This window comes from Leptonotus elevatus, chromosome 1, assembly GCF_054856555.1.
Source record: "Leptonotus elevatus isolate MCC_2025b chromosome 1, RoL_Lele_1.0, whole genome shotgun sequence".
Taxonomy (NCBI): Eukaryota; Metazoa; Chordata; class Actinopteri; order Syngnathiformes; family Syngnathidae; genus Leptonotus; species Leptonotus elevatus.
In genome coordinates this window covers 17,422,185-17,449,933 of record NC_141239.1, presented here as the reverse complement: position 1 = coordinate 17,449,933, position 27,749 = coordinate 17,422,185, and the positions used below count along the sequence as shown (strand labels likewise).

General features: G+C 40.2%; 3 protein-coding genes across 9 annotated transcripts; 1 reads left to right on the top strand and 2 right to left on the bottom strand.

Moving 5' to 3' along the window:
* Positions 1 to 55: 55 nt before the first annotated feature.
* Positions 56 to 2,537, bottom strand: LOC147181122 (transmembrane protein 69-like). Of its 2 annotated transcripts, XM_086078971.1 has the most exons (3): positions 2,235 to 2,530; positions 1,496 to 1,538; positions 56 to 792 (listed from the first exon to the last, which is right to left on the bottom strand). In XM_086078971.1, the coding sequence occupies exons 1-3, from the start codon at positions 2,255 to 2,257 to the stop codon at positions 115 to 117; spliced, it is 744 nt and encodes a 247-aa protein (XP_085935097.1). In that variant the 5' UTR covers positions 2,258 to 2,530; the 3' UTR covers positions 56 to 114. The 2 variants fall into 2 exon arrangements, with proteins under 2 accessions (XP_085935097.1, XP_085935106.1); XM_086078980.1 differs by lacking the exon at positions 1,496 to 1,538 and having other exon boundaries at positions 2,235 to 2,537.
* On the top strand, positions 2,535 to 19,083 carry gpbp1l1 (GC-rich promoter binding protein 1-like 1). Of its 6 annotated transcripts, XM_086078959.1 has the most exons (13): positions 2,630 to 2,776; positions 4,001 to 4,884; positions 4,965 to 5,154; positions 6,327 to 6,441; positions 7,423 to 7,552; positions 12,050 to 12,381; positions 12,621 to 12,696; positions 12,802 to 12,998; positions 13,074 to 13,202; positions 16,829 to 16,984; positions 17,076 to 17,200; positions 18,305 to 18,407; positions 18,497 to 19,083. In XM_086078959.1, the coding sequence occupies exons 4-13, from the start codon at positions 6,382 to 6,384 to the stop codon at positions 18,668 to 18,670; spliced, it is 1,482 nt and encodes a 493-aa protein (XP_085935085.1). In that variant the 5' UTR covers positions 2,630 to 2,776; positions 4,001 to 4,884; positions 4,965 to 5,154; positions 6,327 to 6,381; the 3' UTR covers positions 18,671 to 19,083. The 6 variants fall into 6 exon arrangements, with proteins under 6 accessions (XP_085935057.1, XP_085935085.1, XP_085935042.1 ...); XM_086078931.1 differs by having other exon boundaries at positions 2,535 to 2,638; positions 4,001 to 5,154; XM_086078916.1 differs by having other exon boundaries at positions 4,001 to 5,154.
* A 2,254-nt stretch (positions 19,084 to 21,337) lies between these two features.
* Positions 21,338 to 27,237, bottom strand: LOC147181120 (nuclear autoantigenic sperm protein-like). The gene is made up of 14 exons (XM_086078804.1): positions 27,074 to 27,237; positions 26,892 to 26,997; positions 25,968 to 26,048; positions 25,761 to 25,864; positions 24,597 to 25,067; positions 24,463 to 24,521; positions 24,332 to 24,405; positions 24,077 to 24,150; positions 23,803 to 23,991; positions 22,481 to 22,647; positions 22,343 to 22,414; positions 22,011 to 22,103; positions 21,805 to 21,938; positions 21,338 to 21,727 (listed from the first exon to the last, which is right to left on the bottom strand). The coding sequence occupies exons 2-13, from the start codon at positions 26,990 to 26,992 to the stop codon at positions 21,825 to 21,827; spliced, it is 1,599 nt and encodes a 532-aa protein (XP_085934930.1). The 5' UTR covers positions 26,993 to 26,997; positions 27,074 to 27,237; the 3' UTR covers positions 21,338 to 21,727; positions 21,805 to 21,824.
* Positions 27,238 to 27,749: the final 512 nt, after the last annotated feature.

Below are 27,749 nucleotides of genomic sequence, written 5' to 3'. Positions count from 1 at the left end.
CCCATGTTGCAAAATTACTGTAGCAGAGTTCAAGCAAGACCAGAGCACATCTAAGTTGGTTAGGTTAGACTTTTAATTATGTTTACGTAGGTCAAATTGAAACATTTAACATGTTCAATTGGTGCCCTTTTTTAGCGTCTTCTCAGTGCAGACCTTCTTCAAGATCAGCGTTGCCACCAGTGAGAAAGTAGCAACCAGCGTGAGGACAGTTCTCATGGCTTTGAACCAGGCTGGGTATCCAGGTAGCAGTGTCAGGTCATAGTGTAAAGACAGTCCAAGTCCCATTAAAACGACCATAGCACCTTCTACAACGTTGTCCCTGCAAAGCAGAGCCAGCCAAGCCAGAAGTGATGGAACTACGCTGTTGCCCAAATTCATCCAGTCAGGTTGAGCAGGACTACCATCAGGAATGGCAAACCCCCAGCGGGCACCTCCCAGGAAGGATACTATACAAGCGCCGTATAGCATTTGAGAATATGCCACTTCTGGGTAGAAGGACTGAGTGGTCGCCATGAGGAGAGGGGCAGTCACAAATGGGATGAGCCCAGATAAACCAATGTACAATGCTGGTTTGGGAGCCTGGGTCATGGCCCTCAAACTGAAACCTTCTTTGGTTTCTCTCTTGTCTGAATGGCAGAGATGTGAGGCGGCCCAGTAGATAGGTTTGGTGCAGAGTAGCTTGTTAGTTGAAGCCAGTTTGGACGGAATCAACAACGAAGAGAACCTCGAGACCATTTGAACATGTGTTGGGTTTGATGCGCTGTCAAGCCATCGAGGACTCCACACTGGAAACTGGGAAAATAGAACGTTTTGATGCTACTAGGAATTCAAATAATAATGGACAAGGTCCACAAGAACGAGAGTTACAACTGTAACTGCGGTTCTATGAGTCCCTCCCGACCGCCAGATGGCGGTGCTTCAAGCACTGAATGTTTCCTTCGCGCATGCGTAGGAAACATTCAGTGCTTCAAGCACCGCCATCTGGCGGTCGGGAGTGACGAAATAGAACCTACTTTGCCACAATATTCAGAAGCTGTTTGAAATCAGAGACAGTGACTATGATTTGAGGGGTACAAGTGTCTAAAAAATTTAAAACAAGAACAAATATTAAGCAAAGGTGTGTTACAATTAAAGGTGTAAATTTGTGGAATAATTTTGGAATGAACCTGAAAAGTTGTGTTTAAAAGGATGTATAAAAACAAAGTACAACAACAATATTTAAATCAGGTATAACCCAGTACAAATATAGAAAATAGAGTGCAATTAAAAACGTATGTGTAAGCCTTTGTGCTGATTTATATATCTGAAAATGTTTAGCTTATCAACTAAATGCACAATGCTGTTGGCATATCTATGCGCGTAAAAGTGCAGCTTTTTATGTGTAAGTTTGTGTTTTGTTTTGGGACTCGATTTATACTTCTTCCTACTCCCTGTTGAACAAAAGAAAAGAAAACTTTTCACATCAATGTCTTCGGGGAAAAATACATTGACTTACCTTAAGTAGACATCTATGAGGTGCAAATCCTAACATTTTGAATCTAAAAAAAAACATCCTGCATTAATATGTACACAGTATTAAATGAATAAATGTATGGTGTTCTACAGGGTTCGATTTTGGGGCATCTGCTATTTTCATGAGAATACTCTCTGCTGCCCCTGGGTTAAATCTTAGAACAATAGTAGTGGTTCTTTTGAAGTACTCTATAAATATAGAATTGAGTTGAGTGATGGGAGTCAGCGTCCTTACTGCATGATTTGCAATGCCAATTTTAGCAATTCTATCTAGTACAGTACAACTAGCTATCTAGCAAAACTAAAGGAACACTGGGGAATACAAGAACACAATGCTTTCTGAATTCAAGGTTAAGATTCGGTGAAAATGCTACTCTCCCCGTTGATTTTGTTCATCAGTAGGTCTTGCATTTGGAAAAAAATAAAATCATATTTTATTTTTCAATAAAAAAAGGTTCGGTGACTGTGGAAACTGGTGGGGTTGCAAGGTCAAGCAATCGTTCAGCAGCAATCTGCATGTTAAAGTACCTAAACGTTCTTTGGAATACGTGTCACTTGTTAAATCCACATGTACACAAACTTGTCGATTTTAACGTTTTGACTAGCTTTAGCTTTAGCTTTAGCAGGGGTTGTTGTTGATTATTGCATCGATGTTTGTTTAATGTTTCTCTTTCTCTACACTTTATAAAGGCATTAAAGAACAAGTGTTTACGATGTCTTACCTTATGAAATCGCATCTGATCATTTCAGACTTAATCGAATGCGTCCTTGCTATGAAATCGTGCCGTTTTTCACAAACTAAACGTGACAAGTTCTGCTATCGACTATTTTGTCTGTCCATGGAAGTGGAGGTTTACATGTGCTATTCAAGAGGGCAAATGTTTACTAAATATCGCCACAGTATTCTAGAAATGTTACAAATTAAATGTATGCCGTGTCGTATAAAACAAATATTTGCGTACGAATGCATGAGGTATTTTAAAGTATATTTAGTTATTCCCAAATCTCAACTGTAAGCCGTTAAAAGCGTACCTCACAGAGTGGAACCTCTTTCAGTTGCATAATGACGTGACTTCTTGAACGCAGCCTCAGTGAGTGTTCGAATCCCTAGGTGCCAGCGCCAGTGGTAAGCGCACAGATAACCCAAACAAACACCAATCGCTTCTCCACCACAGCGTTATACTCACACTGGAGTGTACTTTCGTTGTTATCGGACTACTTCATACACCCTCGCATCTATTAAAGGCTATTTGCTTGGTAGAAGGTACGCGGAATTGTGAGGAAACATTGCAAGTTAGCTCGCTAGCACTTAGCAAGCTGATGAATGTGTGCTGCCGCTGCTAAGGTAGCCATTTTGAAACTGTGTTGTTCCAACGATGCCAGGACTATTTACCTTTTCTGTCCGTTCGTGACAACTGCTAAAATGTGCTATCAACACGATTTTTGATCATCTGTAACGTTTTAGCGAATTAGCCGTGTGGTGAGTTGGGCCTTGGAACCATTCGAGCTCATTGCATTCCACCTCACAGTTTTCGGGTTCAGTTAACAGGCTAGGTAACACCAGCTACTAGCTAACACTTGCTACGCGAATGTTCACGTCGGTTAGTACACAGATGAGTTAGCAATCGAGTGATAGTACATTTTGGAGCACCGTCCGGCAATGTTTGGCTTTGATAAGTTTAGACATTAGAATCGCTTTTTGTCACAATTGCACCTTTGAACATTTTTCAACTTGTCTCGTGAGCGCGGTGAAACGTGTGCTCTGCGTGTTGAATGTGTCCCCTGTAGAGTAAGAAGACACGTTTGTTTTATTCTTACAATGGTAACGTTTCACTTAACACTTCTACTTATACTGCTAATCCTGCTGTGGAACATCGCTGCTATCAGTAGTAGCGTGTGTGTGTGTGCGTCGCGAACTCATTGATGTTAAGCTATTATGTAACAGTTCAGTGCGAGTGCAATGCTGTTTGCACCGAGCTCGTTTCATTAGAGTTAAATTGTTTCATTAGTGCACATATGAACGAAAGAGGGTTCGACAATCTCAGTTTGTTTGTTTTTGTATCACAGTTACAGCCGTGTTGTGCTGTAGAAGTAAGAAAGTGCCGGGGTATATTTTTGCATTGGTATTAATATTTCATTACAAGCCACCACACATTTCAGCTTTCGTTGTGTGATGGCTGCAAGAGCACCGAGTCTTTGGTTTCGATTGTCTGCTCGAGAGAGTCGTTTTTGTGGCATACAAATGTGTGGATTTTTTTTTTAAAGGTTTGAAACATCTTTTAGTTTTGTGACAAATTTTTTGAATAATAGAAGTTTGTTTTGCAGTTTCATAGGCATATCTCGCTATAACGAATAGAATGTTCTGCTCCAATAATTAGTTCATTTTAATGCCTGTGGACAAATGTGTTAATTCTACTTGAGTTGATGTTTATGGAGAATTTGTGATTGTTGAATTGATTGTTTTCTGACTTAAGTCTTTGATTTGCAGGTGCAGCTCCTTTGCAGAATCAAGTGGAACACCAGGAAGTGATCAGAAAACTGTCCAGCAAGGCATAAGCTCCTTCTCAAACAAGGAAACCATTTTGTGCTCATTAAGGTTTTTGGGGTGTTTTTTTCTGCAAGCAAAGGTTTAAAGACTGATCGATACATGGGAGCTCTTTACCAGTTGTTTGAGCTTGCATATCTATGAAATCAGAGTTTCCCCGACTTTCATCTTCCAGAAAACTCCACACAGTTAAATGGGCATTTTACAAATGTGAAAGCAAATCAGGCAACGATAAAGACATCTTTATAATGCATCGTCAATCAAGCTCTCTGCTTCACTAACCAGAAAGGAAAATGACGGCAATGTAGCTACCACAGGTTTTGTTTTCTTCATTGTCATGTGACTTTGAATTAGCAAGCTTCATTTCCTTCCAACTCCGGCAGTCTTTTCACCACATTAATGAGGTGAGCAGTGGGTTTCCTACAAAAGACTGCCCCTGAACTCCTTTTTTTTTTTTTTTTTTTTCTGCATGCGTTTCACTAGATTCTAAAATGATTTGGTAAAAGTTGAATTGACGCCAAAACCTACTGGCCCACATTGTGGCAGGACAACAGTTGTTTCGTTCTCCCGACTTGGTGTCAAAGTGGAACTGCGACACAAACTGCTGTCCATGTTCAACCTTCTGCACGTTGACAAGATCGCAACCTAGCTCTTCTGCACCAGTGGGACAAATGACCTCATCAGTATAATCTTTTGCCGTTTGACAAAGTGTGATCATGTTTCACGTGTCCCAACTAAATCATTGAACAACTTTAAACCTTATCACCCGGGACGTGATTTGCTCAGGAGCAGCTTGGGAATTGTGTCCCTCAGAGACTACTGCACTTGTGCGTTTGGAAATCCATCTCCTTCCTTTTTTGGCCAGTTTTCTGGATCACAAATTCCAGACCGTTCCTGCATCTCTTAGACCCATCTTCCAGTGTTCCACCCTGGACGAAGTGATCTGCCTCTTGGGAAAGGGGCCGCACTGTCCTGGCAGAAGTTTAGAGGGGTAGACTTTGTGCCGCTCCCCGTCCGTCAGTGCCAACAGGCCTGAAGAAGAGAGGCCAGACGTACGCAGGGAGGAGGCCGAGGACTTCAGAGCCATTGACTCTGGGGTAACTACTATTGCACTCTTACATGGCATGATAAAAACATATTTTTTCCCCATCCAGCCTGCCAACCAGATATTAGTTCAACTAGTGCTTTAGCATGCAATTCTAGTTTCCCACTGGTTTTAATAGCAGGCTCCTTTTTCAGGGCCTTTATGCGTTGAAAAAGACGGCGATAAAAAGACTTGAAGTCGAAGATGTAAAGCCGATTAAAATATTGAGTATATATGAAATTTGTTGATTAGCTCATTCTATGGACCTGTCATTAAAAATATAGCAAATCTGAACTTTTTTGTGGGTAATGCTTAAGTTAGCAATGCAAGCTGTGCAAAGAGTTGTTAAAAAATAAATAAAAGCATTTTGCAACGTAAGTCAAACAGCATTCAGCTACTGGTAACACAAACACGTAAAGGATTCCTTATAACTTGATTAATTAAATGCATTGTGCCACACAGCGCATTCAGGGAACTGAAAAGGAAAGTAAAATTTTGGAACAATGTATTTACAGTTGAGCCCCGCAAATAGGAAAAATTAAGGCTGATTATCGGCGCAGATATTGAGCATTTTAACAAATACTGGTAATGGCCTAAAAAAAAAAAAATCTGACGGCCGATAAAAAGTCTAACACAATTTGAAACTCAGGGAACTATTTTCAGTTGGCTCTATAAGAGATGCTTCTGTCCCTGGAAAACTTGTTTTTGTTCGACATTATTGAAACAAAGGAAATCTGAAAGTTAAAAATTTCAGGTATTTTTAAATGTTGGCATTGTCTAAGATTAAAACAAAATTTGAAACATTTAGAAAAGTCTGAAAAATTGTTCATTAAAAATGCTTTAAGACATTACAACAAAGTAAAGATTGGCGCTTGTATTAAAAAAAAAAAATGACGTCACTATTCCCCCCCACGCCCCCTTGAGTGAAAATGAGTATCAACTTCAAATATCTGTTAATCGGCCTCCTTGGCATAGTTATCAGCCCATAAAATACCATATCAATCTATCTCTAGGAAGAAGCCGCATATAATTGATACCATTGAAATGCATTGGGGGGTTCATTTTATGCATTATATGTAAAACCCCATGTTGATCGGGCCCAAATGGATTCATGATTCCATTGGTGTAACTTTGCAGATTACGACCCGTTTGAATGACATATCTAACGGCCACCTCTCTTGTCAGATCCTGGCCATGAGGTTTGATGCCTCAATCCACTGACCAGAAACACTGGACCTAAATGGCGCAGCATGACTTTGTCCCTGCCTGGCTTAACTTCTCCACACCCCAGCCTGCCAAGGTTTGTGCGCGCACGTTACGCATGCATATGAGAGTGCGTGAAGGAAACATCACTTTGATTATTCTGCTGTTATCATGTGTGGGAAGTGACATTGCACCTCATTATCTTGCAAAGTGCGGATTTGAGTTGAAATGTGCTGCAGCTCAATGGAGATTGAAGAATTGCAGTTGTCAGATTAAGTTGAGCAGATGTGGCGCACAAAGCACATCGTTGTTGAGTTGTTTAATTGTGCAGTGATTGTGGATGTGCTCTTGAATGTTGTCTGCAAGTCAGGAAGTTTCCCAGCCGGGCGACTGACCGTAAAATGCATTCAAGACTGAGAAACGAGCGTCCACTGCCTTGCCAACACTGCTCTGTTTGTGCAATGATTGCAGCATGACGTTTAATGCCATTGTTTTGCCTCTGGTTTTATGGTGTTTTTTAAACCGCCCGTCCAGTTACCATGATGCAATGTCAGATGATGTCAAGGGGATTTTAGTGGGTCATACCAAACCCCGATGATTCTGTATAAAGAATTGTAATAGAATAGATTGATTTTGTTCATGTCTGTTGTTTTTGAACCAGGCCAAAAAATATTTGAATAAAATCCCCATTGTTCAAAATAGGCAATAGTTGGCTCCCATTTCTTGTAAATTTGGTTGGATTTTTGTCAAAAATGTGCTGTTAAGTTAGATCTGACCATGATCAAGAAGATCATGCATCCAATTGTATTACTTTTGATGGTGTTCAATTTTGGAACATTACTAATTATTTGTTGTGCTTATGAAGGCACTTTTTTTTTTTGCATTTTGTTTCATGCATCTGGAGAAAAAGAAAACCCGACCTGTTTGCTATTTGGATCCTCATTCGTAGCCATTCACAAACGTCTGTGCTCTCTGTGTGCTTGTGTTTACACATCCAGCTCTGGTTGAGAGTCTTGACTTTGTTTTGAGAATTGTCTTTCCGTCATTGATTAGAACAATTTCTTGCCACTTCCTCCAGTCCCCTGCTGCCACCCTCGATAAACAAGGTGAGCCCCACCACCACAGAGAAGGCCGAAATGCTGTGAGCCGCCGCCGCCACAACTCTTCCGATGGCTTCTTCAACAATGGCTCCTTGCGCGCCCCGACAGGTACCAATCATGAAGAAAAACCTCTTTGTCATATCAGGGAATGCTTGATGCGCGCTATTTAGATCCCATCGAGGTACGTCTAGCTAGCTGGCAAAACTACATTCACATTGCAGCTGGTGTCCCCGGTCATCTCTTCCGTGGCAGCGATTAAGCCCCGCTTCTGACGAGTGTTGTTATCGCGGAATGAGGACAGGGAGGAAGACGAAGAAATCTCATATACAGTCATTTAGGTTGCAATTGCGCGCGCCAATACAAGCCATCATTTATTAACGATCATGGTTATAGAGTAATGATTATGTTGTGCAATTGAGCAGTAGGGGTATAATTATTTTTATCCTATTAAATATTGGACCGCAATAACCATCCCACGGTAAGAATTTCTGTACTTTGGCAACTCTGTTACTCATAGTTTCATATGCTTTGAATCGGGTCATTGTTGCGGTTTGTCGAAAACAACACAAATTAGTCCAGTTAGTAAATGAGTGTGTTTTGCATGAATGTTCTGGACAGAATTACTGCCAGTTATTCTTTTGTTCTCCTAATGGAAGATACTATAGATTAGATTCATATTTGTCCTGTAGCTAATGGAGACACTTTTCTGTGTGTGTGTGGAACACGGGTCACATTCAACTGTAATATTACGACCAGTACTTCAGATAAGGCTGGGCGATAAATCAAATTAATTCGATACATTGTCATTTTAAAAATCGAATTGTTGAAAATTTGCTAAATCTTGAAATCAAATTTTGTCTTCTGGAGGATTAAAAGCTGTTGTTCTTATGTTCTGTTACATTCAAATGTTTTTGGGAGTTACTTTGCACATGTGGCAAAAAGCTGGATGGCTGCTTTACAAGAGCTACCAACTACTTCATTGTGGCATTTAAGAACAAACTATGAATGTTAAAACTAATTTAGAAGTAATATACTTCTAGTATACTAGATATTGTTGTCTGAACATTTTTGCACACAAATTATTTTTTAACAACCAAAATCTTTTAAATAAATGTTTGCTGGTTTTATTAGATTAAAATCGATTAAAATTGTAATCGTCCTGAATGACTGCAAAAATCGTGATTGTATTTTTTTGGGCCATTTTGCCCAGCCCTTGGTCGATTTTAATTAAAAAATATATATTTAAAAACTAATTTTTCCGCCCCTTAGTGTAGATAAAGCGCTATATAAGTGCACTTCATTTACCATTTAATGATTACATCTGATATGTATGAATTGAGGCAGACTGTTTCACAATACTTTGTTCTTAAATATTTGGAGTAAAACTTTATTTTTACCATTTATGGAAAAGGCATCCCCCCCACAAGGTTCACCTAATTGTGTGCGATACACTATGCCTAATCTCTCGGGCTGGATCTACACTGCATCGTTGTAACTTGTTTCTGATTAATTTTTATTTGTTTGTAGTTTATTTCATTTTCTTTCCCTACACTCAAGTGGCAGTGCGCCATAGCAGAATAAAAAAAAAAGCATGGAATTGGATATAATCTAGGGGTGGGGTGATACGGATAACTCTCGATTCGATACTGTGACAAATCGTTATGTGGCCCACAATAACGATAATATCACGATGCACCAGGTGAGTGAATTGCCTAGTACCTTTAGGATTTGATCTGTATCACGATTCGATTCGATACCGATTAATCCTGATACAAATCTATAAGTCAATTATTGCGAGGTTTTTTATTTTATTTTTACTCAAATTTAGAAAATACAAATCAGTAAACTGTAAGATTTGTATGAAAATGTACTAAGTTCGGGCTTATAACTGTGAGCCACTGCATTTAACAAACAGGTTTCAATCTGTTTCATGTTTGAATAGCATTGAAATAAAATTTTAGAATATTCCATTTCGAATCGCTACTGCCACCTGCTGACAAAAAAATGAAACTGCACATACCGTTCTTCACATACACACCACGCACATTACGCCACATCCGCAGACAGGGCGCGGGAAATTCTAACCCGAATCCAGTCTGAAAACTATTGGCCCAGACGCTTGCGAGAGTACCCATTGTGAACAGCTAAAGTGTTAATCTCGTAATTAGAAGACATTTCAGTCATACATGGCCAAATAAAAAGCTTATTGTAAAGTTATTTTTGGGGAAAAAGTTCCATATTGCAGCTTTAATATAACATTCTTCCATGCTTCAAGTGTGATCCCTAAGTAAGACATTTTGTTGAATATTTCCATCAAAAATGTATGTTTGAAAATCGATTCGGCTGCGTATTGAATCGATACAAGAATTGTGTGCTGTAATATCGCGATATATTGCTGAATCGATTTTTTTTTCAACATCCCTGCGATACACGGCATCGACAATAATCAATATATTGCCAGATATCTTCTCAACGATATATCGCGATATTCAGTATGTGAGTGACAGTGAAAACTTGCCGACTGTTCTTCTTCGCAAATAGTGTGTCGACACCAGTTCTTCACCACTGCTTCTGCCTGCTTTACCGCCATTTAGGGGATTAGTGTTTCTAAAATCTAAACATCACTATTTGACATTTGAGTTGAATGTTTTTTATTTATTGGTGTTTTATAAAATAAATGAAGCCAACGTTCTATTATTTTCTCTTTTTTTTTGTAATGAAAAAGACACAGTGCAATTTAAGGCACATTCCCTTCCTTTAAACATGGAAAGCTAATTACGAAGTAGCCTAGGTCAAGGATATTGAAAAAGAAGTAAAGGAAGCAAGCCAGGTCACTCATTACTGTTGCTAACCATTTTTTGGGTATTGCGCTTCAGGGCCACCGTACCAGCCAGGCATTCATGCTAACACTAGCTGCTAGCCACTAACGTCGGAGACTTGGGCCGTACCATTCGATGACGGCGTGATTAAATAGTGGTTTCTTAGCATCTGAAACAAGCTTTTAAATATACTTTTTGGATGGCATTGTGATACTGTTGGTAAAAAAGATTTTTTTAATTTCAATAAAAACTTATATAAGATAACACGTCAAAAAGGGAAGTCAAGATGGCGGTATCGTCACCATGCAGGCTGACTTCAAAGTAAAACCTCACCAAGGCTGTTTCATTGGTCAATGTATTTTTTGGTAAAGCTTTATTTTTTAAGTTAGCCTTAGCGTAGGCGGTGTGTGTCGTTGAGTATGTTTCCAGCTTCATTGACATGTCTGAATGACGTAAATCCTTTATGTGCATCGCGTTGGTGTGCTGTCATAAAATATCGATACCGCCGTCAGTGTATCGATACATTTATTGCAACAGAGAGCGTTACAATATATTGCAATGTCACCCCCCCCCCCCCCCCCCACCCCTAATATACTCTTATCGGAATCGGGCCCTTTCAGATGTTTATAAATATTCAATTCTTATTGGACTGCAGCGTATAGTCAGATCAGATGTACAGGCCTCACTCTATAAAAGCAAGCTGCATATTATCAAAATACACCAATTAGTGATGTGTATATACACACCAGCATCTGCTCAAACACCACAGATGCATATATGTGGGGAAAACACTCCAGCTGAGAATCTATGCCCCAGTGAAATAAAAGAAGATTATGCTCTCAATATGGTACATTAATAGAAACAAATTGATCATTAACAAACTCAAGTTTACTAACATCTTTTGTCCTTGGTGGTTTTAAACTTCCACCAAACTAAGTGATTGTAATTCAAATTGTTGCTCAAGTTTTGGCAGATACTTTATTTGTTGACTATTATATAGCTCCCTAAAAAAAAAAACCTCCCCCGTACATCTGGAATACCCGTTAGAAGACTATCGCAAAGGCAGAGCACCATAAAAAATCTCATTGATTGTCCTAGAATTGAAAACAGATGATTTATTTTTAGTCTTTTCTCATCTATTTATATGTTCTCAAAATACATATTTGTGCTATCTTAAGCATTTTGATTGAAGAATTGTGAATACATAAAACATATCAGAACGTCACAAAGGAACATCAAACCTTTATGAGAAATGACATTCTTGCATTGTGTCACATTTCTCAAGGCCAATGGTAGTCAAATGCAAATCTTCTTCGAATCAATCAGTCAAAGGTCCATTAATTGAGGTCGGTCAGGCCACATACAATAATACTTTATTATTATTGTCAATATTTTTAAAAACAAAATGTTCTGTTCGTTCAACAACAAAATTATAAGCAAAAATGAAATGTCACTTCCATTTTCTAAATATTACTTGAATAAAACTGAAAAGGGGATTGGTTTCATTTGAGCTTTTGTGTCTCCTTTGTCAGCCTTCAAACATTGTGCCCATCATTTGTCATTTTTTTCTTTTCTTTAAAAAAAAATCAATTTACGATTTGTAATGTGCAAAAAATATATAAAGTTTACATTTTGTTTGAAAAAATATTTCAATGCTTTTATTATTTTAACAATCACAAAATATTTGAAATGTGTTTGTTTTTTTGTTTTTTTTCACATTTTTTATTGTGGAAACCTAAATCTGTAGTTGGTCAGCCATCTGACTACCCTCTTCTTCTTCTTTTAGGTGATGGGTGGCAGCAGCCGTCGCTCCTTCTGAGACATGACTCTGTGGATTCAGGGGTGGCCAAAGGAGGGCACAGCGGGTTAGCGGGGGGCTCGTGTTGGAAGGACACGCCCAGCTGGCACGGAGCTCCGCGGGGTGCCCAGGACGGCCACCACCACCATCAAGGGCGCCACCCTAAACGGGGAGGGGGCGACAGGGACAGGCAGGGAGGGCACCGGCAGCGCAATGGCAACTACCATCCCCGTAAGGGCAACTCGTACCAGGACAAGTTTCCCAATGAAGAACGCAAAGACAATAAGGATGACAAGCTGAAGTTTGTGGAAGAGGACTTTGTGAGTAGCAGCATTGGGATTTGTTGAAGATTCCTTACATTTTCATTATTATTATTATTATTATTATTACTATTAAGTGGATTTCACTTCAAAGAACCAATGTTTTAGAAGCCTTTTTGTTGTATTCTTGTACATCGCAAGCCTGAGCAGGCATGATCAACACGCGGAGAATTCGCTGCTTTTCCATTAGAATGCCAGAATTTTCTCCACAACAGCCAATTGTTGTGCTTCTTTTGTAGCCTTCCCTCAACCCTGAAACAACTGGAAAGCCCGGGACTCAGATGAGAGCGGTGGCTCCCCATGCTGGAGTGTGGGGTAAGAGCTCCAAGGCCATGAGCAGACTTGACAGTTTCCTCCGACACTCATTTAACAGCTGTCTTGATTTATTTATTTATTTTATTTTGTTTTTAACCCTGACAGAAAATCCTCCCAGCGGCAAGCAGATGGTGTCCAAAATGTTGGTTATCAAGAAGGTTTCCAAGGAGGACCCCAGCACTGCCTTCTCCGCGAGCTTTGCCAGCGCCGGCGCCTTGCCGGCCAATGGCGCGAAGGCTCCCATCGCAGGCTCCAGCGTCTACAAGAATCTGGTCCCAAAGCCTGCTGTGGCTCCCACCAAAGTACGACGGACTGTCCTGTGCCACAATTCCTCTGGAACGTCTTCTCAGCAACCCATACAATATTCCTTTTTTAAGAACACCCAGTGGAAAGCCGGCGCTAGGGAGATCGCCAAGTCTGGCCGAGATTCCGTCTTTACCAACCCCGTCTCTGCTGCCAAATCCAGCACCCCGGTCAGTGCACCGCAGCACAATACCCCAAAAGAGGTGAGATTTTTCAATGAATCAACTCAAACTTCAATCCAACACACATTTGGGGACGAAAGGAAATGATTTGTTTAAATTGGGCAGTAGGCTTTATTTATTTATTTATTTATTTATTTATTTTAAGGGTGTCAATTAGCGCGTTAACTTAAAATGCCTCTGGTCTTAAAGTACTCCGGCACGGTGCCGGATTTTGGTGGCGTAAGAGCCACCAGCGCAATGACAAATCCAGCGCAGTAAACAGTTTACATGTGGGGAATATTGGACACGTCTGGCAAAACACCGCCAATGCGGACAGAAGGCCAACTTCAAAATAAACCTTCCCATACAAAGTAATATGTGGAGCGCAATGCCAAGAAACGCTTTTCCGGTTTTCCCAGGAGCGTTTTGCCAGTCGAGGCGCGAAGGATGACTTTACTCGTCCTTCGGAACGTTGCCGTTGCCGTTCTTATTGCGAGCAAAGTCAACAAAACAACTTCGTACAGAAATCCTGTTCGATCGCCAATTAAGGGCACTAAAAGAATTAATTACGCTCACATCGTATTGCTCGGTGCCTGTTGCCAGTGTTTCGGGCGTCTACGGTGTTAGCGTGCTAACGGTACTAGCGGCTGCAGCTATCAGACTACTTTTCAAAGGCAGGCTAATTGACGGGATGATTTACACACTTTGATGCTGACAGACGGACACAATAAACCCATCTCACTCAATTGTGCACTTGACGGTCGGCAAAATCACAACTGTGGTTCTGACGTCACTTTGTCTCATAGACTAAAAACTACTCGACTCGGAATTTCATTTCATACAAAGTGCTGTACATGAAGTAAAAATCAGTCATGGAATAAAGACGGGTAAAACAAAAATAACACTTAATTGGGTAAATGAATAAGTCAATAAAATAACACAAGTAGGTAAGTAAAGAAAATTAATCAATTAATAACAAAATACAGCAGGCACCATAAAACAATGATATAATAATAATGTTGTTTGACTCATGCCGAGTCAAACAACGCCAAAGAACAAAGATGTGTTTTAAGAGTGGGTAGAGAGGGAGGTTGTCTAATATGTAACGGATGGTCATTCCAAAATCCATTGGGAGAGATCTCTCCAAAATCTCCCTAACATTCTAGGGAGGAAAATAATGTGCTGTTAAGCACAATTTAAATTTAAGTAAAAAAAAAAAAAAGTTATCTAGAAATTAAAATTGGTCGATCATTAGTAAGTGGAAATGTATTATTAATGTCTTCTTCACTCATAATTGTTCTTTCACCATGTGAAAATATTATTTTTTCCAACTACCTGATTATTCAATAACATTTTCATACGATATTTGAATACCAAATTATTCTATAGCTGCAGCACGAGAGGGGACTGCAACCTGCAGTGCTATACTGTACTTGTACATAATATAAATGGACAATGAAAGAGATGACCTGACGCTTGGGGAGGACTGGCCATCGGGAATTTCACGAGTTTCCCAAATGCCCAGTCCATCCATGGCGACCAATCGAATAGTAATTAATGTAATGGCTTGATGTCGGTCGAACAACGAATCGGCACGTTGGACGCTGCACCACTGCTCCCCAGAAAAAGTTCAGGCTCAGGATTTAATTTTTTTTTACTTTAAGTCCTGTGCTTTTAACGGCACAATTTTTTTTAACGCTCGATTAACCACCTTCCCTTATTTGGAAAGCCTCTACTCAGGGAATTCTAGTCGCGATGCAGCAGAAATGTCCACGCCAAAATTACCCAATAGAAATGCACTGTACTACACTGGAGGTAAAGCACACAATGTTTAAAGGGCATAATGTTAGCGTGGAGGAGCCATTTGGACTGTGTAGCACGACCTACCCCTGGTTTCCCTGCTTTGAAAGAACGCACTCGGTTAGCCGTTAGAAATGAGTTAGGTTGCTCCAGCAAGAGGTGTCCATGGCACTCTCAAACCCTGTGAGAACCAGCAGCTGAATGGACGCCGTCTTGTCAGTTGGAGTGACCCCAAGCCACTTGATCTCTAGATGTGAGGCGTATTTTATTCAGCAACTCCAGAAAATAGCTTGTCAAGTTTAACACATAGTCGTGTTCTTTCTGGCTTCAGGCTTGCAGTAAAGCGGCGTCACTTTACAATTAATGCGCATCCGAGAACTTAACAAAATAAAAGCATTCAACGTCGTGCAAAGGAGTCACTAACACAATTCAGCAGTAATAAATTAAATAATAATGCATATATTTGTGCGGACTGGCGTTAAGTTGTATTTTACAATTTAAAAATGTGCAGAAGTTCGCAAGTTACTTCATGTTAAAAAATTAGATAGCTCGTAATATGAAAATAATTCAGTAAAGTTGAGTCATTTTACAATGTGCATCCGTATTGAATTTAACAAAATAAAAGCTTTCAACGTTGTGCAAAGGAGTCACTAACACAATTTAGCAGTATGGGTACTGGGGTCAAGTTGTATTTTACTTAATATGAAAAGAAAAATGCACTCACCATTGTCTTACAAACGCAATTATGCCATGTAGTGACAGAAAAATGACCAATCAATGTCACACTTGTTTTGTTTTTTTACAGCACGGTATCTTTTTTTTTTTTTATAAATTATGAATCATTATGAAATTGCTGATTCAATGACTAAAAAAATGCAACCATATTTCAATTAGGTTAACATTTCGTCCCACTTTCATGTTAACAAGAGTATGAAAAATTTGAAAAAAAAATATTGTACACTTTAATATAAATTTAGATTTAAATTGAGTTATAAAATGTGTGGTTAATTTGCGATTAATCGTGAGTTAATTATTGAAGTCACGCGATTAACTACAATTAAAAATTGTAATCGACTGTTTTCTTCTTCTTTTCGGGGAAAAAGAATCGACTGACACTTTTAATTTATTTATTTTATTTATTTATGTCCAATATTTCATTTCTACATAATTGCTTAAAGGGGAAGTCAACTTTTAAAATTTCTTGACGATAATATATTATATATGACTTCACTAGTCTATACATGACATTTGGATTAATATTACATTAGTGGAATATGACGCAAAATCCAGCCGTTTTTATCCATCTCAGGGGGGCGGCCATTTTGCCACTTGCTGTCGACTGAAGATGACATCACAGTTGCTCAGGGCTCAGGCAACGACCAATCACAGCTCACCTGTGTTCTGAAGCTGAGCTGTGATTGGTTGTTACTTGAGACCTGCGCAACTGTGATGTCATTTTTATTCGACAGCAAGTGGCAAAATGGCCGCCTTCTGATATTGATAAAAACGGCTGGATTTTGCTACTTAACTCATATTCCACTAACGTAATATTATATACGAGTAAGGCTGCATAGAATATATTGTCAAGAATTTTTGGGGGGTTGACTTCCTCTTAGAGAAGTGCACGCCACATGTGTACATATTATTTAATGAAACGTGAAAAGCTGAAGTGATAAAGCCCAACTGGACATTATTTCAAGTTAGTAATCATTGTTTGGATGAGGTGGCGTCACCGTTGGACAGCTAAGCTACAGCTGACGAGCTCAAAACCAATAACGGGCTGTCGAGTGTCGGCTCAGAAAGGCAGTCGAGAGAGAGAGAGGGGAAAAAAATGAAGCCGATTGTTCTGGGTGTCATCATCTCCGCAGCATCCTTCCAGCACGACTCCTCCCATAGACATCGCCCCATCAAGGCTGAAGCTGATGCGCCGCGGCCCCGACCGAAAGAGCGAGTTCCTGCGAGCGCTCAAGGACGAGGGCACCGGTGAGCTGACCACAAGCAGCAGCCCGGGAACATCAGGAGAGGTCAGTCTTTTGCATTGTTCGCCACCTGCACTAAATGGAGAGAGAGAATGTTTAGACTTTTGATTTTGAAATGTTGTGTGATTGTGTCCAGGGTGAAAGCAGCACCCCAGAGCCCAAAGCCTACAGCGAGGACGTCTGCCATGAGAACGGCCTGTCCTACTCCCTCAGCGACTCTGACACGGAACATCTGTCCAGCTCCCTGGAGGCTGAGCACAGGTACGACACAACACACACACACACACACAGTTTTCGTCTGTTCCAATTGCCATGGGAATTTAAAAAATATGTATTTGATGGGGGGGCAATTGGATTAGAATCAAATTTTTTTGTGCTAAAATTTAAAAAAAAAGTTTTGTTTCAGGATGATGATGAATCTTCTAATAAAGTTTTATTTTTCCAACAGTCATTATAATATTAAAGTCAAAAGTAGGGGGATGTTCAATACCAATTTTTACTTTTTCAAAAGTAAAAGTACTCAACTCTTGATTAGTCACCGATACTAATACCAAGAACCGGTACCCCTGATTCCCAATATTTCCCCCAAAAAACAATGACGGGTAATTTATTTTAATGTTCATTTGACATATTTATTGTATTTAAAAAAAAAGATAGTTTTTAAGAAAGGACTAAATATCCAAATGCAGCATTTTACTTAACTCATTTACTGCCAGCCCAGTTAAAATGGATTTTTGACGTCTATAGCCGTCAATGGCACTGAATGATTTAAATTGCATGAAATGAATGGCAATTTTCTATTCCTCTCATTTCTAGTTCCTGATTGTATAACAGCGGTATCGGCCACCGTCACAAGTAGTGTTGTTCCGATACCGTTTTTTGGCCCCCAATACCGATAACCAGTTTTGCATTATCGATCGATACTGTGCCAATACCTAGTTGTTGTTTTATTTTATTTTTTTTACATGAAAAAGCTACCCTGCCATTGGTTCAGATAGGATATCGGCGTGTTACTTGTTAGTACTTGCCGATATCGGGACCTCTCCCAATACCAGTATCGGAACAACACTAGTCACAAGTACTGATACCTTGAATTAAGGTCTGGCATCGACACTCCCCAATTCCTAATTTAAAGTGAATTTCAAAAATACAACTTAATTCTTGTAAAATTACCTCTTTTTATTCTGGAAATGATGTTTTTATTCACCCAAAAATACGGCTACATTTTTGGGGGTGAAAATTTTTTGGGGAGGGGGGGGGGTTGCACGAAAACATTTATTCCATTTGTTGTTTAAAAATATAAATAAATATATATATTCAAGCGGGGATGTCATCAATTCAATTTTGAACAACATGTTTGTGCAGGTTACTGAAGGCCATGGGCTGGCAGGAGTACCCAGAAAACGATGACAACTTCCTGCCTCTGACAGAAGACGAGCTGAGAGAGTTCCAGAAGAAAACCGAGCAGGTGAGCGACGGTCCTTTTGAATGGCGCGGCGCCAAAAGATGAGACGTGAGCCGACACGGTTTGTGCGTCTGTCGGTGTTGTCCGTGCAGCTGAAGCGCAACGGCCTGCAGAAGAACGGGGTTCTCCCGAGGGCGCGGGGTGTCACCCTCCACTTCACCCCCTGGAGGAGTGTGGCGGAGGCGCACGTGGAGGAGGGCTCCGAGTCTGAAACCAGTAGCAGCAGCCAGACCTCTGACGACGACGACGACTGCATCAAATCCTAACGTGGCTTTACGGAACAAAAAGAAAAGAGAAACAACGCAGCAGCCAACACATCTCAGCAAGCCACCCGCCCTCCTTTCTCTCTCATCTTTTGTTCTTTTTTTTTTTTGAGCACCATTTTGAATTTTTGATTATTTTTGTTCTTGCACAAGGGAAAAACCAATCATATCCCAGTGAAGGGGGAGATTTCTGCTCTGCCAGACGTTGTTTTCCCTGCGTTTCCTCCTTCACTGCAGTCCTGCGATCTGGCCCCGCCCCCTCCGCCTTTTTCTTCCTCGCTTTGTGGAACTGAAGTGTTCATCAAGAAAAAGGGCAATGAATGCACACTTGATTCTGCTTTAAACAGACTAACTCATTTCATTGATGATGCTGATGACACATTATTAATGATATTAATAAAATTGGTTCCTGACAAGCTGTTTCAAGCTGCTGACTGTGATGTGTGAGTCGGATGGATTTAAAAATGATCCTTTTTCTTTTTTTTTTCTTTTTTTCATACTCTCTGAGAGAGCAGCCATGCGAGTATGCACAAATTACAATGGAATAAAATGTGGCCCAAATTTTTTTTATTGTGAAATGTTTATAAAAGAAAAAATAGTTTTATAATTGTGTGAAATGCAAAAAAAAAAAAAAAAAGCTCATGGCAGCAAGTTGGACCCTATGATTACTGGTTAGCACGAGTGTCTCAGTTTGAAACTTTGATGTAAAGTTAGCATTTTCTCCAGGTAGACCACCTACCTCCCATAAAACATTCATGTTAGCTTTACACGATCAGGATTCTGGAGCCGGCTACCAATCTGAGTAAAAAAAATATGGATTTGATCAGATGTCTCCATCTAGCCAAACTAAACAATTAACTGTACAGAATAGCCAAATTTCACATATAGGCCTAATTGTAATCAAAATGCATTAGGGGAAAAAACATTTAAAAGCCCCCCCCCCCAAAAAAACCTGATACACGGATTATGGGGAAGGGGGAACCCCAAAAGAAAAGCTCAAAATTATTTTTAAATATTGTGGAAAAAATGGTGGGGACTACCTCTATGCTAAACAAATTCTTATTGATGATGGCAGCAAAGAGCGCCTCTGGAGTGAACTAGAATATGATCGGCAAATTATGACATTACAACGCTCAGATTTGACATAAAATGAAAAATATCACAGCCGAAGATCTGTGTAAAGTCTAGTTCACTGAACAGTTGTCCATCAGTGTGACTGAGTAGTTATTTGTGAACTGTGATCCAGCATGTACCCCACTTCTCAAGTCAGCTATGATAAGGCTCAATCTCAATTCCAGCCCCTCCAACCTTAAAGGGACAGTGTGTATTGTCATTTAGAGGCGAACTAATAGAATGCAACCATTTTTATGCACACGCACTACGGTGCCTTAAAGAGACCATACTTTGCAAAGCTACCAAGTCAAGTTTGACTTAATCACACAAAAGTCTCAAAAGGGCCTCACATGCCTACAGTTGACAAATATTAACGACATCCCCTGATCAAACCACAAGAGGGCAAGAAAAAACATCAGGGAAAAAATGAGAAACCTTGAGAAGGGACCGCCAATTATAACTACCAATTATTTGAAATGAGCAGGAGCAGCGTGCAAGAGCGGCTAGCAACAACTTGCTGGAGCAGCTAGCTACAGCAGCTAATAAAAGTAGCTAGCGGGAGCAAAGGGAGACCATTGGCAGGAGCGCGAATCACAGGACTCGGGCCCCGTTCAGACAGAAGCTAAGCCGGCTTCGTTCCTCAAACAAATCTCGTACATACAGAAGCATTTCAAGACTTGCGTGTGTCCAAAAGAAGACGCTGAGGACGTTTAACGGCTGTAATGTATATGCCAAGTCTGGAGTGGCGCTGTAGCGCAGCCACAGGGAGTTAACGGAAAGCGTAGAAAAGAATCTGCGAAGAAGAGGAACACTTTTTTTGCTAACTTTATTGCAATCTACAGAACAAACATGGCTTTGCATGTATCAAAACATGAAAAAGACGAACACAGGAGAATTGACAATGGCGGGTGATTCAAGTATAACACCACTTGTTGAACGTGGAAATAAAGAAGCAAAATATTTTGCGGCAAAAGCATAAGCAAGCTAAGGAGGCTGCGCAAAACCACTACGACAGACTGACGGTTTGCGCGAGAATTGGCGCATACGTCATCAATCTGCGACAATGCGTCGTCATCGAGCTGCGACCGTTACATCATCACTGGAGGAGTATCCTGCATGTGGTGTCCAGACGGACGCGTTCGGGGCGCATTTTGAAATCTTTCCACTCTGGAGCCCGGTTTTTAAAAGTGATCGGTTTCAAGCTCCGAAACCGCGCCATTGTGTGTACGAACGACCTAAACAGTAAGAAACTTGTGAGGATACATTGAAACTGGCTTTCGTGTGGACGGACGGGGCCTCAGTGACGAGCCACCTGCAGTCCCCAGCTGCGGAAGGCAAGCAGCCATGTCAAACCTCCTGTAATGCGCGGTGCAACTTATGTCGTATAATTAGCAATTACTAGATCTACGATTATATAATATGATGCACCTTGATGTGAGATCTTTTTTTTTCTGCACATTACCGAAATCAATGTTAAAAAAAAAAAAGATTAGTTCACCACTAAATGGTGCTAAATAACTGTCCGTTTAATAGAGGATACAGCATGGAAAATGGATGTCACATTTGAAGTCTTTTTATTAGGCAAAACAAGTTATTACAATATCAGGAACAGAGCAGTGCAATAATGCAGGGTGGATCAATGCCAACATCGCTGCTTGCTTATTTAAAAGGAACCAAAGCAACCAAACGGGTGCAATCAAGTGGAAGGCAGGATGGCACAAATGTTGCTAGTACATCAGAAACCATACGAGCGTAACAAATCCAGCAATGTTAAGACCCTTCGATGTTGGCATCGTTTCACCACAACTTCATAGATGTACAAAAACGACATTTTTTTATTCAACTGTACAAAATCGGAACAAGAACGAACAGACGTGAACACGATCTTGGAAGCGATGACGTGTCCTTGTTGAGGTAACGTGAGAACGAAGAGGCCCCTTTAACAAACTGTAAGAAAAGAACAAAAGCTCACCACCAAGCAAAATTACTTCAAGGCCGTTTCAGGAGTTAAAAGCAGTCCTCACCTCAAAAACCTCCACATTGCTTAGTGTGCTTCAGTGTCGCCGTTGGCCTTTTGCACACCATGAGTCTCCCGAGCAACATCCTGCCTCAACTTCTTGACGACATTCTCTTCCGCAGGACTCTCCTCCGGCTTCCTCTGAAACACAAAACATCTGGTTTAGACCGAGGCACGAGTGCCGCTCCGTTCGGGATTAACCGCGACCCCCACCTTCTTTCTGACCAAGTGGCTGATGTCAGAAACCGGGGCATTGGCAGCGGACCCGTTGGAAGAACTGAATTTGGTCGTTGTCGAGTCGTTTGTCTGAATCGGGGAGGAGGAACAACATGAGCGCTTCAATTCATTTTACACAAACGTGTGTGCATTCGCCACCAGGGGGCGTAGCCATCATTTCACAAACACAGGAGTAACACAACTACCGGTATGCGCAAATGAAAGTGAAAATGAGTGTTGTGAATATCATCTGATATAAAAAGAGAAAAACACTTATTTAGGACACCTGCAGGAGTCCTAAATCTGTCAAACTGAGCTTTGGGACTCACTGGTGAAGTGGTTGGCGCGTCACCACTCTGTCCAACGGGGGGTGCGGACGAAGCGGCGGCGGCGCCGCCATCCTGACGAGCAAAACACATAAGCTCGTAGTCAAATCTTTGTAGCGGCCGGATTACGTGACGACTCACCAGCACAGCTTTCACGGCCTCGCCGTTTGCCGCTTTCAGGCCATCGGCGGCGTCCTCCACCTTTTCCTGGATTTCTGGCAGCAGAGCCTTCAGCTCCTCCATCTCCCGCCTCTCGTCAGGAAACTCCTCAGGGCCGGAAGCCTTTGAGATCAGCTGCGTCAGGTTTCCTGCCAAAACAGAAACGGTCAAATCGTGCGATGATAAACGGACTTCAGCCGTACAAAAAAAAAAAAAAAAACCACAAAAGGAGCAAGGTTAAGTTCAAATAAATAGTAAAGGAAATTAATGGCAAACACCACTGCGGATCAATAAATTTCAATATATTCAATTCGGACATTATAACTGTGAGCAAAAATATCGCTGTATCACGGTATTAAAATGACAACGCTAAAGTGACATTTGTTTTTTTTTATAAATACTGGAGTAAATAAAAACAGCATTGCTCCTTATCTTTAACCAAAATATAGAATGTTCAGTAGAAAAGAAACCTAGATCATGTTAAGTTGAAACAAATAAATGTTGACATTCTAATACTAATTTAATTATAATAAGTGGCGTGAGAGTGATTATTGTTGAGGCTGAAATCAGATATGTGGACAATTTAAGTTAAACCATGGCTGTAAATGATTAAGCGATTATTAAAATGATTAATTTCAAAATCGATTAATTTTGACCGCTCTAAAAGCTTAAAATGTCAGCTGCATGATTAAAAAAATAAATCTAATAAGATGAGAAAAGTCAACCCGATTTAAAAAAAATCCTTCATAGGAGAAATGTGCAATGTGATCCTACATAATTAAAAAAATATATATTACAAACTGATAGACGCCTCTGAAAATGTCAAATTTGATTTTATGTTACATTTAAACGACTGCTGAAATTGAAATCTGGATCAGGATGTGGATTAAACTTCATTTTGAAACAAAAACTGCAGATGAAAAAATATTTTCACCCGTTAAATTGATAATCAAGTGGATTACCAATAAAAGTTAACACCCTTTAAAAGTACAGGAGCACTTAAAATAAAGACTAATTACTTATTTTTTATTATTATTATTTTCTGTTTTAAGGAATATGTTTTTCTTTTTAAGTTGTCATTAAATAAATAAATAAAAATATATATATAATCCGAAAAAATAAGAAAAAAAGAGCAAACAAATTTAAATAAATAAATAATATTCAGAAAAACTGAAAAAATATTCCCAAAACAGAAAGAAAAAAAAATCCATAAAACGAATTTATTATAAAACTAAAAAAATATTACAAATGAGAAAAAATTGAAAAACCAAAAAAAGAAAATGACTGCTGGCCTTCGCTCTCACCCAGCCTCTTCTCTATGACAGCGATGGAGAGCTTCAGCTGCTCGATGGCTTCCTTGCACTGCCGGTTCAAGCTGAAGGTCAGACCCAGCTGGTAGTGCGTCTCCGCAATAAGTCGGCTGTCGGCGTCCAAGTGTTTCAGCTGCAGAGAAAGACACTCCTGGAAGTCCTCCAACGCTTGGGTGTAGTTCCCTGCGGGGCAGCGGTAAGAGAGCGTTGGATTCTCAGGAAGGTTAGAAGCATGGGGGCGAGGTGGCGTTCCGCCTCTTCAACCTACCCGACTCGGCAGAAACTTCACCGAGCTTTAAATGGGCCTGAGCTGCCATGAGCTGCTCCTCCTTGGACTTTTTTCTAGGTTCAAGACAACAAAAGGTAAGCTACATGTTGCGCTCCATGAATATGCCATATCAAAAATATAAAACTAACACTAAAAGTAATGTAAAAAAATATATAGAATTTTCGAAAAAGAGACCTAAAAACTAAAAAATATATATATATATTAAAGTCCAAATTAAATAAAAACGTCACTGACCTTTTATAGATGACCTTGGCTACTTCCAGCATCTCCCAGGCCAGCTGAAGATTCCCCACCTCCTCATCACTCTCCTGCAAAAACATTCATGTTCAACCTCGTACGTGCTCGTCTTTTGCAGGTTTTGCTACCTTTTCTCCAGTGTCGTCGTCCTCGTCCTCGTCCTCGTCCTCGCCTTGCTCCTCCTCGTCTTCATCGAAAACAACAAATGAGTTCAAAAGACTTCACGACACGGAATTGCAACTAGTCAAGGAGGTCGACTCGCCTTCAGCGCCTTCTGCTGGTTCTTCCTCCATCTTCTCAGCTGGCTCTTCTACCTTCTTGTCAGCCATTTTGTCCGACGCTTCTTCCTTTTTGTCTGCTGCACCGTCGTCCATTTTCCCTGACGGCTCTTCAACCTTCTTTTCCGTTTCTCCATTTTCCATTTTGTCCGCTGGTTCTTCTTTCTTCTCGTCAGTTGCATCTTCTTCCTTGTCTGCTTTTCCCTCTTCCATTTTGTCAGATGCCATTGCAGCAGCTTCCATTTTGTCGGCAGGTTCTTCTGCCGTTTCCTCCTGCTTGTCTGCCACTTCTTCAGTCTTGTCTTCAGCTTCCTTTAGAAGATCCGTTTTGTCAGCGACACTTTGCTCCAATTCGCCTTCACACTTTTTGTCCCCTTCCTCTTTCTTTGGTGCATCTTCAGGTTTCTCCGCCATGGCGTCATAAACTTGAACCCTCAATTCATCTCTGGTCTTTTCTGTTATGTCAAGAGGACACAAAAAAAATCTCATTTATTCTTTTCCCCCTCTCCAATTTACAGTACAGGTTCTTTTAGGCGAATTTTCAAAAGTGGATTTAATTTGAACTTCCATGAACTTTTCAATGAAAATGTCCAATTATTTCACATTAACTCATTCACTGCCATTGACGGTTATGGACGTCAAATATTAAATTTAACTATTTCTATTAGTTTAACTTTTTTTTACACTTTTGTTACTAAGTGTATGAAAACCTATTTTTGTTATTGTACATTTAGAACAGATATAACATTTGTGATTAATCGTGAGGTAACTCGTGAAGTCATGCAATTAATTATGATTAAAAAATGTAATTGCTTGACGCTCCTAATTTTTTATTATTATTATTATTTTTTATAAATCACGTCAGGCGATTACATTTTTTCATTGTAATTAATCGCATGACTTTAATAGTTAACTCACAATTAATCATACATTTTATATCTGTTCAAAATGTACAATTTTAAAAAAATCTAGGTTTTAATACTTTTGTTAACAAAAGTGGAAAAAATGTTAAACTAATGAATTTTTTACGTCAATAGCCGTCAATGGCAGTGAATGAGTTAAAGTGCCACTGTCCCGCCGCCCCATCCAAAGCTCAATTTCCCTAACATGGAGAGTACTAAATTTTATTTTTCACATTATTCCCTCACCATCAACATTTTCTGCGCCCTCCACGTTGGAATCTTTCAGTTTCTCGTCTTCATCGCCCTCTGGGACTCCTTCCAAAGCATTACCGAGTACAGAGTTCTCTATCCTGCGTCAGAACACCGATATTCAGCTATGCCATTTTTATTAGTGAGATTTTTTATTATCTAAAAAAAGAAAATGCTCAAATGGGATAAACGTAGAGTTCATACCTTGCCAAATCCAACAGCGCTTTACCACACCAAAAGAATGCCTCTGCACACTCATCTGCAGTGTCTCCATATGCTTTTGCTCTGAAAATTATTAGAAAAAAATAAGTATTTAGTAGTTTAGTCTACACCTTTAAAGAAAATAAAACCCACCGTATTCAGGTGCACTCCACAATGTATAATTTTAGTTTAAGAAATTTGATTAATAGAAGGAATTTTGGGCCATCATGATGTTAAAAGTAAAGACTGCTCGCTCGCTTGCAAAAACATCTACACATGGCCACAGGAAAAATAAAGCAATAAGTCAAGTCATTAATAGTCTCATCTTGCATGTATTCACAAAGTCTTTAGACATAGGGGTCGGCAAACGTTTGTGCTCTATCATTTGTTGATGAGGTTAAAAACAAGAATTAAGAGAATCTATTTTAAATGTAGTAATAGATTAAGCCAGCGGTTCTCAGCCGCGGTCCTCGAGTACCCCCATCCAGCCTGTTTTCCATGTCTTCCACAAGCAACACAGGCAGTTTCAAACAATCAGCAAGCGCTGCAATGAAGCCTGATAACAATCCTCAGCTGTGTTGACTGGGGAGACATGGAGTACTCGAGGACTGAGGGTGAGAACCAGTGAATTAAGCAATACACCATTCAATTAACCAATGTATTGCTAAACGAATCTTAAGTTGTAAAGTTTTCAGCTCTTTGTTGGAGAACTAGAAGTTGTGTAAAATGGACAAAAGATTCAACAGCTGGGCATTTATACTCAAAAGTTTAGAGGTCAATTGAGTTCACCTGTCGAGGTTACATTTAGGTTCATCATGAACAATGTCAATCATTTACTTTTTGTAACTGATGCTTATCAAAATTAAAACATCACTTGACAGTCTAGAGAACATGTCCAAACGTTCAACTTGGAACAAACTCACTCACAGTATTCCGCAGGCCTCCTGTAGAGTTGTCACCGCTTCCACCACTTTGCCCATCACCAGGTGCTTCTTCCCCGCACCGATTAGCTTGTTGGCTTCTTCCATGTTGACTGAAAAGACGAAACAATGTTTTAGCGCCGAACAAAAAGGCGTTTACTTGGAAATGGATAGGAGCGCGTAACAAACCACGGCTGTGAGGATACGCGCTTTGAAAGGGGACGTATGTCGCTTGCTAGCGTGACGTCGTGGTGTCGTGCTACTGTGTTCCACTGATCTGGTCTGTTCGCATTTGGCGCCAATTATTCCTAACCGCTTGGGGCGTCTACTTCCGGGTCCAGCGAGAGAGAATTCTTAAAGGCACAGGTCTTTTATTACTTGCACACAATCCATAGGATGAGTCAAAGACAATTAATATCAATGGTGAATCGTCAGGGTCAGTCATGTCTCCTGTGTTGGGCCTGGCCCATGTATGAAAAGCACTTACTTACGTTTACAATTACAACCCCGTTTCATGATATTCCCAGCTACCAGGTGTTCTCAGACTCACGGCCTGAGGGCAACTTTTGGCCCGCAGGATTATGTTTTGCGGCCCCCGACTTGACATCAAAGTTTAATATTAGTGCAGCCCCACCCTTTTTGCCGTGTTCTTAACTTGTTGCCCTTGGCGCTATGTGTGTGTGCGTGTGTGTGTGTGTGTGTGTGTTAATCACTGATGAGCTACCACATTCCACTGAGGACGTCTATTAGATGTTGAGACCAAATTTAATCCGTCTTTAATTGGTCTATATTTTAGCCCAAATCTAGACAATACAATTTATCAAGTGAATATTAAACAAATTAAAAAAATTAACTAAGTTGTATA

Coding starts and splice junctions, on each gene's coding strand:
- LOC147181120 (XM_086078804.1), bottom strand. CDS start 26,992: ATGGAAGAAGCCAACAAGCTAATCGGTGCGGGGAAGAAGCACCTGGTG. Junction 24,522..24,596: donor ACCAGCAGAAGGCGCTGAAG/GCGAGTCGACCT, acceptor TTTTCGATGAAG/ACGAGGAGGAGCAAGGCGAG. Junction 22,648..23,802: donor TGTCATAGAGAAGAGGCTGG/GTGAGAGCGAAG, acceptor CTGTTTTGGCAG/GAAACCTGACGCAGCTGATC.
- LOC147181122 (XM_086078971.1), bottom strand. CDS start 2,257: ATGATCAGATGCGATTTCATAAG. Junction 1,539..2,234: donor ATCAGATGCGATTTCATAAG/GTAAGACATCGT, acceptor GTTTTTTTTTAG/ATTCAAAATGTTAGGATTTG. Junction 793..1,495: donor CTCATAGATGTCTACTTAAG/GTAAGTCAATGT, acceptor CTATTTTCCCAG/TTTCCAGTGTGGAGTCCTCG.
- gpbp1l1 (XM_086078931.1), top strand. CDS start 6,382: ATGGCGCAGCATGACTTTGTCCCTGCCTGGCTTAACTTCTCCACACCC. Junction 12,697..12,801: donor TCCCCATGCTGGAGTGTGGG/GTAAGAGCTCCA, acceptor TAACCCTGACAG/AAAATCCTCCCAGCGGCAAG. Junction 13,203..16,828: donor AGCACAATACCCCAAAAGAG/GTGAGATTTTTC, acceptor TCATCTCCGCAG/CATCCTTCCAGCACGACTCC.